At 37.6% G+C, this 12,124-nt stretch overlaps 1 protein-coding gene across 1 annotated transcript in view; it reads right to left on the minus strand.

Annotated features, from left to right (window-relative positions):
• FCHO2 (FCH and mu domain containing endocytic adaptor 2) overlaps positions 1–12,124 on the minus strand; it is a 123,745-nt gene that overhangs the window by 65,526 nt on the left and 46,095 nt on the right. The window contains exons 7-8 of the mRNA XM_055555213.1: positions 8,453–8,551; positions 7,758–7,854 (exon numbers count right to left, since the gene is read on the minus strand). Coding sequence (XP_055411188.1) covers positions 7,758–7,854; positions 8,453–8,551 — 196 coding nt within the window. The remainder of the gene's footprint in view (positions 1–7,757; positions 7,855–8,452; positions 8,552–12,124) is intronic.

The raw sequence follows: 12,124 nt of genomic DNA on the forward strand, positions 1-12,124 counted from the left end.
ACTGTAAACACAATATATAGTCTCTGCTGCTGCTGCTAAGTTGCTTCAGTCGTGTCCAGCTCTGTGTGACCCCATAGAGGGCAGCCCACCAGGCTCCTCTGTCCCTGGGATTCTCCAGGCAAGAATACTGGAGTGGGTTGCCATTTCCTTCTCTCTGGATGTCCTCAGATGGAAGCCATAAACCTATATTATTATATAATGAATATATAGATAAGCTTTGCAACAAAATCTTTTATTTAAACATATTAGACACCGGTTTACCAACTTTTTATTTAAGTTATCTATCCTTTTGTTTCTTATAAATGGAAACTTGCTTAGATTTTATGAATTATAAATAGCACAGAGTGAAATTAGCAGAATGACTGTAAAACAGGAAATTTTAAAAATACAGATTTTAATCTTAATTTTAGCTGCAACTAAAATATATGAGGATGAGTAGAAATACTAGGACAATGTCATTAGAACATAGTAAGCCATTTACAATTAGAAAACACCTGTTTATTCACGATTCTTTCAGACACAGTGCTTTGACATCCAAAGCATCTGCTTAGAGTAACTCAAATTCCGGAAAAGCCAGGCAGTACAACATTTAAAAAGTAATGACAAAAACAGTATGGAAGTTCCTCAAAAAATTAAAAATAGAACTACTTACTATATGATCTAGCAATTCCACTTCTCCATATTTATCAGAAGACAATTAAATCACTACCGGAAAAAAAAAAGGCTGCACTCTCATGTTCAGTGTATGTATGTGCTTAGTCACTCGGTTGTGTCCGACTCTTTGCGACCCCATGGACTGTAGCCCACCAGGCTCCTCTGTTCATGGGGATTCTCCAGGCAAGAGTACTGGAGCGGATTGCCATGCCCTTTTCTGGGGGATCTTTCCAACCCAGGTCTTCCACGTTGCAGGCGGTTTCTTTACCATCTGAGCTACCAGGGAAGCCCCATGTTCAGTGTGGCACTATTTATAAGAGCAAAGACATGGAAACAAACCTAAGTCTCTACTGACAGATGAATGGATCAAGAAAAAAAAAATATATATATCTACACACACACACACACACACACACACACATATATCTACACACACAAAATAGTCAGCCATAAAAAGAAGAAAATCCTGTCTCTGTGACAACACAGATGGAACCTGAGGGCATTATGCTAAGTTAAATAAGTCAGAGAAAGACAAATACTCTATGATCTCACTTACATGTGGAACCTAAAAAATAAAACTGAACTGACAGATACAGATTTGGTGAGGGGGAAACCCACTGGGTAAAATGGGTAAAAGTGGTCAAAACATACAAACTTCCAGTTATAGGACAAAATAAGCCTACAGACATAATGCACAACATATTATGTATTTGAAAGCCGCTGAGAGAGTACAGTCATCCCTCAGTATCTGAAGGCGACTGGTTCTAGGATCCCTGCAGATACCAAATTCTGAAGATGCTCAAGTCCCTTATATGGCCTAACGCAGTCAGCCCTCCGTGTCCATGGATGTGGAATCCTCAGACAGAGAGGGCCAACTGTAGTCCTTAAAAGTTCTTATCACAAGAAAAACAATTTAACTATGCGTGGGAATAGATGTTAACTCAACTTACTTTGGCAATCATTTGCAATATATACATTTATCATTATGTTGCATACCTTAAAGCTAATACAATGGTATTTGTCAATTATAACTCAATAAAAAAGTATCGACAAAAATGATACTACATATTATAAAATATATTTATTTTTATATATGTATATTTATATTTAATCTTAATATATATGTATGTTGTGATCCACACAATCAAAGGCTTTGGCATAGTCAATAAAGCAGAAATAGATGTTTTTCTGAAACTCTCTTGCTTTTTCGATAATCCAACCAATGTTGGCAATTTGATATCTGGTTCCTCTGCCTTTTCTAAAACCAGCTTGAACATCAGGAAGTTCACGGTTCACATATTGCTGAAGCCTGGCTTGGAGAATTTTGAGCATTACTTTACTAGCGTGTGAGATGAGTGCAATTGTGCAGTAGTTTGAGCATTCTTTGGCATTGCCTTTCTTTGGGATTGGAAGGAAAACTGACCTTTTCCAGTCCTGTGGCCACTGCTGAGTTTTCCAAATTTGCTGGCATATTGAGTGCAGCACTTTCACAGCATCATCTTTCAGGATTTGGAATAGCTCAACTGGAATTCCATCACCTTCACTAGCTTTGTTCGTAGTGATGCTTTCTAAGGCCCACTTGACTTCACATTCCAGGATGTCAGGCTCTAGGTGAGTGATCACGCCACTGTGATTATCTGGGTCGTGAAGATCTTTTTTGAATAGTTCTTTTGTGTATTCTTGCCACCTCTTCTTAATATCTTCTGCTTCTATTAGGTCCATACCATTTCTACCCTTTATTGAGCCCATCTTTGCATGAAATGTTCCCTTGGTATCTCCAATTTTCTTGAAGAGATCTCTAGTCTTTCCCATTCTATTGTTTTCCTCTGTTTCTTTGCACTGATCCCGGAGGAAGGCATTCTTTTCTCTCCTTGCTATTTTTTGGAATTCTGCATTTAAATGGGTATATCTTTCCTTTTCTCCTTTCCTTTCATCCTAAAGGAAATCAGTCCTGAACATTCATTAGGAGGACTGATGTTGAAGCTGAAACTCCAATACTCTGGCCACCTGATGTGAAGAACTGGCTCACTGGAAAAGAACCTGAGGCTAGGAAAGACTGAAGGTGGGAAGAGAAGGGGACGACAGAGGATGAGATGGTTGGATGACATCACTGATTCAATGGACATGAATTTGAGTAAACTCCGGGAGTTGGTGATGGACAGGGAGGCCTGGTGTGCTGCAGTCCATGGGGTAGCAAAGAGTTGGACACGACTGAGTGACTGAACTGAATGGAATATATATTTACTAAATATACATTATTATATATGTATATTTATGTTATATATAAAATAGTCTCAATGAATAGTGAGAAAATTTAATGCTCTCAAAGTGTGATTTACACAGGAAAATTGGAGACATAGAGCTAGAGGTTACATCTTTCAACAGATAACTGAGTACAGAAAAAAATACTCATTTTTCAGTGTAAGACAAATAGGTTAACTTTCAGTTTATGCAAAGTTTCTAAAGAAGTTGGCCTCTTGCTTTCTTTTAAAATTGTGTCCCATCGGACTAAAACCAGTTTACAGAAGAACTCATCCACCAGAGGGAGCCCTTACAAAAGAGAAAAAAACGTTACCAGCAGTGTGCGTCTGTGTGTGTGTGTGTGTGTGTGTGTGTGAGAGAGAGAGAGAGAGAGAGATACAGTGTGTGTGTGTGTGTATGTGTGTGTGTGTGTGTTTTGACTCTGCAACCCCCTGGACCACAGTTTGCCAAGCTCCTCTGTCCATGGGATTTCCCAAGCAAGAATACTGCAGTGGGTTGCCATTTTCTACTTGAGGGGATCCTCCCGACCCAGGAATCAAACCCTCATCTCCTGCGCAGCAGGCAGATTCTTTACCGCTGAGCTCCCAGGGAAGCCCTAGTATACACAATTGAAGGAAGTGTATTTCTTACAAAACAAAATTCTTTAAATCCAGTAATTTCTTACAATCACATGCCTTATTTTCTGAGACATACAAAATTTCCATTACTGAAATGAGCTCCCTCTAGTGCCCACAGATAGTGCAAATATGTATGAAAGAGCTGTACCTTGTCGCCCACAGCAAGTCAACTAGAGAAGTAGTATTCAACCTTTCCATTCCACCCCCAATCACGCCTTTTCTTTCCCCTAAATTAGTTCTAGGATCATTTATCTTGAAAATCAGTCACCTATATACATGATGTCAACAGTCATCCTAAAACTGTCACCTAATTCTGGGTTAAGTAATTCTAGGAAAGTCCATGTCATCACCAATCTTGGCCTCCCTCTTACCAGTTAGTCACAGAAATTTGCTACATGTCTTTGTATATCTTGAGGGAAATACATTTAAATTTATAAATAAGCAATATCCCATAGTACCTATCTATTAATCGAGTATGTATTAATTTGGGGAAAATAACACTAAGTACTCAATAAATGTTACATTATCTCCGGTGAACCTCACAAAACCCCATGAGGTAGGTACTATTATTATCCTCACTTTATAGATGAAGACTTTGAGGCTTACATCTCACTAGTAGTAAAGTCGAGATCACAAACTACAGGGTTAAGTACTGTGCTATACCACAGATAAGAAAGTAACTGAACTTAATGAGGTAACTGTAGATTTACACAGTTTTATAAAAAAGGAATGACCGAGCGACTTCACTTTCACTTTTCACTTTCATGCATTGGAGAAGGAAATGGCACCCCACTCCAGTGTTCTTGCCTGGAGAATCCCAGGGACGGCGCAGCCTGATGGGCTTCTGTCTATGGGGTCGCACAGAGTCGGATACAACTGAAGTGACTCTGCAGCAGCATAAAAAAGGAAAAAGGAAAGAAATACAACAAGATTCCCTGTACACTTGGCCCAGTTTCCTGAAATAACATTTTGCAAAACTACAAAATAGTGTCACAAAAAGGATACTGATAATGATGCAATCTACCAGCCTCACTCAGTTCTAAGGCATTTTCATTCAGCCAATACACATTTGCTTTTATTCTATCAATATTTCTAAATGATCTATATAAAAATTCTTTGTTTTTACCTCTCATAACTCATCTTCAGTTCAGTTCAGTCACTCAGTCGTGTCCGACTCTTTGCGACCCCATGGACTGCAGCACGCCAGGCCTGCCTCTCCATCACCAACTCCCGGAGTTTACTCAAACTCATGTCCATCCAGTTGGTGATGCCATCCAACCATCCAATCTTTACAATAAATTTTAGGGTTTCACACTTCTCTATAGTTACATATCTCAGCATTCTCATTCTTTCTACATATGTAAACTTAAGCAGTTCAATTCTCATTCCTCCAAAGCATGGGCCTTGAGGTCAAGGATTCTGAAATTTAATCCCAGTATTCTGCCATGTACTTAGTTTGGGCAAATAACTTAACGTCTCAATATTTCCATCATCTGTAAAATGGGAATAAAAGCACCTATTTCAAAGAGTTCCTGAAGATCAAGCTTTGCCTGCAAAGCAGTTGACACAGTACCTGGTACAAATAAGTACTCACTAAACTTTTAGCCATAACTATTTACTATTTCTTTACCAAGACTTTTTTAACAGCATTCCATTCCAGTATCTTCAACCATTCCAACCTCTTTAACATCCTAACCTTACCATATATGTCCATCTGTTCATTCACTGAGCAAAAAAGTACTATTTACACATAATGAAGATAAACAGATGAATCAAATACAGAACCTTTCTTCACAAAAGCACAATTACTAAAATCTAAGTTAGACAACAACGATGGTACAGGCAAATGAGGGGATATAGCATTTTCTAGAGTACACATGAACATAACTAAGGTACCAAGGGCACAAAGGGAGTATGAATAGGAAACAGCAAGCAGTTCAGGTTGGCTGCAGTGGAGGATGACAGAAAAGAAGTAATGGAAAGTAACACTAAAGACTGGGCAAGGGCAGATCCTGAAAGGCTTTGAATCTAAGTCCAGAATCTAAAGTTCATTCTGTCTATAAAGAAGAAATGCAGAGTGCATCATGAGAAAAGCTAGGCTGGATGAAGCACAAGCTGGAATCAAGATTGCCAGGAAAAATACCAATAACCCCATATATGCAGATGACACCACCCTTATGGCAGAAAGTGAAGAAGAACTAAAAAGCCTCTTCATGAAAGTGAAAGAAGAGAGTGAAAAAGTTGGCTTAAAACTCAACATTCAGAAAACTAAGATCATGGCATCTTGTCCCATCACTTCATGGCAAATACATGGGGAAACAGTGGCAGACTTTTTTTTTGGGGGGGGGGGCTCCAAAATCACTGCAGATGGTGACTGCAGCCATGAAATTAAAAGACGCTTACTCCTTGGAAGGAAAGTTATGATAAACCTAGACAGCATATTAAAAAGCAGACATTAATTTGCTAACAAAGGTCCGTCTAGTCAAGGCTATGGTTTTTCCAGTAGTCATGAATGGATGTGAGAGTTGGACAGTAAAGAAAGCTGAGCACCGAAGAATTGATGCTTTTGGACTGTGGTGTTGGGAGAAGACTCTTGAGAGTCCCTTGGACTGCAAGGAGATCCAACCAGTCCATCCTAAAGAAGATCAGTCCTGAGTGTTCATTGGAAGGACTGATGCTGAAGCTGAAACTCCAATACTTTGGGCACCTGATACGGAGAACTGACTCATTGGAAAAGACCCTGATGCTGGGAAAGACTGAAGATGGAGAAGGGGAGAAGGGGATGACAGAGGATGAGATGGTTGGATGGCATCACCGACTCAACGGACATGAGTTTGGGTAAACTCCAGGAGTTGGTGATAGACAGGGAGGCCTGGTGTACTGCAGTCCATGGGGTCGCAGAGAGACGGACACGACTGAGGGACTGAACTGATAATGAAAAGACAGCGATTTATGAGTAAGGCAGTTATTAAGTTCATAATTATACAGCCAAAGCATTAATATGCTATACAATGTAAGATAGACTAGAGAAATCTTTACTGTGCCTGTATTTAGAAACCTCCTGCTACATTCAATGATATGAGGAGGAAAGCCTGAAGGGAAAAATACTGAAGAAACTGAATCAATACAATGTAAAACTTAATGAAATGTGGGAAAAAGGAAGTGAAGATGATTTAGGTTTTAAAGTTAGTATTGTGAACTAAAGAAAAATGGCTCAGACTTCTCAAATCACTTATTCATTTTCCTGAATTCTAAACTAGATTTTAACTTCAGTCCACTGAGAACTGAATACTTTTTACCTGTGGAGTGAAAACAAGTATCTTGAAAGAATATGGAATAAATGATTTTAAAAATCTAGAAGACTGTAAGTATAATAAATAGATTCAAGAAATCTATTAAATAGAAGACTGTAAGTATGCTGAGTAGGTAAGAGAATGCTGCTTATGATATCTGATATAAAATGTATATTAAATGTGAGATTAAGGAAACCTATAGTCATCTCTTCATAAAATAGGAAAGAGGATTCCTATACTCACTGGTATGTCCCCAGGGTCTAGAACAGTACCTAGAATCCTGTGAGCACTCGATAAAAACATTGAATACATACATGAATGAGGAAAGAAAATTTAAATTCTTACTAAATTTTAAGAAAGGTTCTCCACTGTCTTCAATGCTCTGAGGGCTCAATATTCTCTTCCACTCTTTGTCTTATAAAATGGCCTTCTGTTGCTAACTACACTTATGAAAATATAAACTTTAATATATTCATTTAGTAAAGTATGATAACCACTTTAGTAAGTAAGTGTTAGTTGCTCAATCATGTCTGACTCTTTGCGACCCCATGGACTACAGCCTGCCAGACTCCTCTGTCCATGGAATTCTCCAGGCAAGAATACTGCAGTGGGTTGCCATTCCCTTCTCCAGGGCATCTTCCTGACCCAGGGATCAAACCCATGTCTGTTGCATTGCAGACAGATTCTGTACTGTGTGAGCCACCAGGGAAGCCCATGATAGCCATTTTAGGTAGTACTGAATTATTAATACTGAAGGTCAAAACAAAAACCTAATGTACCATCTGACACAAAGTAAATGACATCTGAGGTTTCACACAGATTTTTAGGTATCTCCCAAGCTCCATTTTGCAATTTTGGAATTTAAAGGCAAACACACTTGTTACTGAATGGGAAATATGAATATGCGTCCTTGCAGAGTCTGTCATCTTACCAGGTCTTTCCTTCCCAGTGCCTTTTGACTCAGCAAATTTTTGTATCAAGCTTTCAACTGTAGTATTGGCCATGTTATTTATAAATTCTTCATGGACCTGTTAAAATGAAATAAAGATAAGTTTTTTTCATTTTCCATAAATATTCTTACTGTATTTCAGACAAAATTTCCACAAAACAATTAAAATAGAAGTCAGTGCAGTGACATGTTTATATCTGAGTGTTTTAGAGACATCAGTCTTATAAGAAATAAAACTCATAAAGCAATGAAAATAGTATTAGAATTTTAGTAACAAAGTTTAACAGACTTCATCTTTCTGTTATATTTCAATGCACCCTAAATATCATCATTAAACCACTTTTATATTTTTGGAAAATTTCTAAGTATAAATTCTATAACTTACTAAAGTTGCTATTCTAAATCTTAAAATAAAACTTTAAAAAAGAAATATTCAAAAATTGTTAACAGCAGACTTTTAATGTAAAGAGACTGAGCAAAGTTAATTTTAAAAATTAAATTATCATCCTTGATAGGATTACAAACTCCAGGTTATTTCATATTTAATACATGTGAATATATAGTCTTTATATAGTCTTCATCTGAAATAATTCAGTACCACGTAATGAGTTTGGATTTTTAAAGTCATAGAGAACATGAAACTCTCATGAATCAGTTTACTAAAAGTGAAAACTTACCTGGCCTATTTGCAGATGAATTTCCTTAATAGCATTTGACAAGGATCCTATAATTTCTTTTATGTGAATGAGATGAGTTTGTTCAATATCCTGAAATTTCTGGGGAGCAAATACATAAAAAAAAAAAAATTACACACACACAGATATATTCTGAAATTAAAACAAATTTTTCGAAGTCATCTTAATACAGCTAACCAAATTTAACAAGTTACCATTATTATATAAAATTTAACAATGCTTTAAAAAGCAGAGACGTTGCTTTGCCAATGAAGTCCATCTAGTCAAAGCTTTGGTTTTTCCAATAGTCATAAATGGATGTGAGAGTTGGACAGTAAAGCTGAGCGCCAAAGAATTGATGCTTTTGAACTATGGTGTTGGAGAAGACTCTTGAGAGTCCCTTGGACTGCAAGGATCCAACCAGTCCATCCTAAAGGTAATCAGTCCTAAATATTCATCAGAAGGACTGATGTTGAAGTTGGTGTCCAATACTTTGGCCACCTGTTGCGAAGAACTGACTCATTTGAAAAGGCCCTGATACTGGGAATGATTGAAGGCAGGAGGAGAAAGGGACGACAGAGGATGAGATGGTTGGATGACTCAATGGACATGAGCTTGAGTAAGCTCCAGGAGTTTGTGTTGGACAGGGAGGCCTGGCGTGCTGCAGTCCATGGGGTCGCAAAGAGTTGGACACAACTCAGCGACTGAACTGAACTATGCTTCTAGACAAATGAGTCTAGTTAACATACTGAAATATAACATCAGAAAAAGTTAACTTTTTGTTGTGCCATTTCACAGGCAAATATGAATTTTTTCAGTATTAGAAGATACCACAAATTAAAATCTATAATCAGGGTCAGAAAATTAGGAGGAGACCCAGAAGAGAATAGTGTCAAAAAACCAAAGAAGTATTTAAAAAAACTGAAAAACAACGAGCTGGCAGAGCTAAAACTACAGTTTACTTCTTAAGACTTTACAATCTAGCCCAGGGACTTTCAAAATGTCTGATTCTTAAAATGTTAATATGTACTCTCCAAAAGAGGTAGTCTATGGTTTAAGAAATCTGTGAAAACGTGTGTGTATACTCTATCTCAGCAGTTCTCAACTGAAGGCAGGGATGATTCAGATGACCTGGGGAATGTTTTCAAATTATAAAACACACAGATCCCCCAGCACTATTCAGGAAATGGGCTAGCAAGAGGTAAGAATATTGCTGGGAAAAAATTCCACGTTACTGTGGCCTTTACTTCCCGGGAAGAAAACCAGTGCTATACTTCGCTTCACAAGAAATATATTAGAAACTGAAGTAACTGAGAAATACTACAGTAACAAAGCTTATTTTACTCTGCTTAACCCTGTGTCTTCCAAATTTAACCATACAACCCTTCTTTTCCTCCCTGAATATCTATTAATATCTCACCGAACAATAATATTCTTCAAAACAGGATTTCGGAAATGCTGAACTAGTCATTTTCAAATAAAAAAAGAAAAAATACATCTGTCATTTCCACTGCCAAAACTGACTACCCTCTTTCTTGGCAAATCATATCAGGTCTAAGGAGCAGGCCTAGATTTTTGCTATTTTTCCCTAGTTTATCAAATTAAATTCCCTCACCCCATATTAAATGTTCAGTTTCCTTCAGCATGCATCAGAAATCTATAAGCCAAATAATCATATCCGTATTTGTATAAAGGGTATGAACTTCAAAAAAAAAATCAATAATGGTGAAATTACAGTTTTGGCAGTAATGTAACAACAGTCCAAAAACTTACCAATTTTATTCGTGAGGAATGACAGAGTTAAAATACAGAACTTATTTTGGCTAATTCCGACCAAGTCCAATAAGAATACCAAAACTGCAAGATCCTGAATTATTCTTAAGAACTGAGGAACAGTCAGCCAGAACATGATTCTACTTTATGTTTCTATTATAAGAATTCACTCTTAGCTTAACATTTGGCAATTTGATGAACAAGATATTTTCTCACAGAAAGGTAGTCTCAAATCCAGGAAAAGACTGGTCAAATGGCCACTAATTTCATATGGATGATTCCTAATACCAAGAAAACTATGCACCTTCTTTCTCTTTTGAAACACCAAACCTAAGTCAGATCCTTAATAAGTGAGAAGTATCTTGAAGCGTGAAGACAAACAGAACCTAAAAGCATGATTTAGCTGCAATTTTGAAATTATGCTTTATTTCTGGTGGGAAGGTATTGCTAAATATCACAATTCCCCAATATTAGTGACTATTAAATAAATTCAGTTATTTGGCAAAGGAATATAGTATCAAGTGTTTGAATATAAATGAATAAACTTTCTTGAACAGATTTTTCTTCCTTGCATTCAAATTCACTGGGCTCATATTATTGTTACATTAGCTTTTTTATTTATTTATTTTATTATTTTTTTTTTTTTTTAGCTTTTTTAAAAAGTAAAATTTTGTCAGCCACTACAGACGAACAAAAACTGGGTTCAAAATTGGGAAAGGAGTATGACAAGGCTATATATTGTCACCCTGCCTGAGTACATCATGTGAAATACTGGGCTGGACGAATCACAAGCTGGAATCAAGACTGCCAGGAGAAACATCAAAAACCTCAGATATGCAGATGGATGATAGCACTCTAATGGCAGAAAGTGAAGAACTAAAGAGCCCTTGATGAGGGAGAAAGAGGAGAGTTAAAAAGCTGGCTTTGAACTCAACATTCAAAAACCTAGGATCATGGCATCCAGTCCCATCACTTCATGGCAAATACATGAGGAAAAAGTGGAAACAGTGACAGATTTTCTTTTCTTGGGCTCCAAAATCACAGTGGATGGCGACTGCAGCCATGAAATTTAACAACGCTTGCTCCTTGGAAGAAAAGCAGAGTACTGGAATGGGTTGCCATTGCCTTCTCCTAGAGAGCATATTAAAAAGCAGAGACATTACTTTGCCAACAAAAGTCTGTATAGTCAAAGCTATGGTTTCTCCAGTAGTCATGTATGTATGTGAGAGTTGGATCATAAAGAAGGCTGAGCGCTAAAGAATTGATGCTTTTGAACTGTGGTGTTGGAGAAGACTAGAGAGTCCCTTGGACAGCAAGGAGATCAAACCAGTCAATCCTAAAGGAAATCAACCCTGAACATTCACTGGAAGGACTGATGCTGAAGCTGAAGCTCCAATATTTTGGCTGATGCTGATGTGAAGAGCCAACTCGCTGGAAAAGACCCTGATGCTGAGAATATTGAAGGCAGCAGGAGAAGGGGACAATAAATGATGAGATGGTTGGATGGCATCACCGACTCAATGGACATGAATTTGAGCAAACCCCAGGAGACAGTAAAGGACAGGGAAGCCTGGCGTGCTGCATGGGGTCCATGGAGTCACAAAGGGTCAGATATGACTTAGCAACTGAACACCACCACCACAGATAGATAGATAGATAGACAGATATAAAAGACTCTAATACTAAACTTAATCTGAGGGTGTTAATGAAACAAATCTCAAATTCTTTGTACTAGCCATGTTACTGTTCAAAGTAAACAAAATCTCCCTACTGTTTCAAGTTAAACTGATAGTGGTGAAAAGCATAAGCATAGTCACAATTTTAGTCATGCTTATTCTTAACTCAGGGTTTCCCAGGTGGCTCAGTGGTCAAAAAAAAAAAAAAATTCCACTTGTCAGTGTA

Source organism: Bubalus kerabau, chromosome 18 (assembly GCF_029407905.1).
Source record: "Bubalus kerabau isolate K-KA32 ecotype Philippines breed swamp buffalo chromosome 18, PCC_UOA_SB_1v2, whole genome shotgun sequence".
NCBI lineage: Eukaryota > Metazoa > Chordata > Mammalia > Artiodactyla > Bovidae > Bubalus > Bubalus kerabau.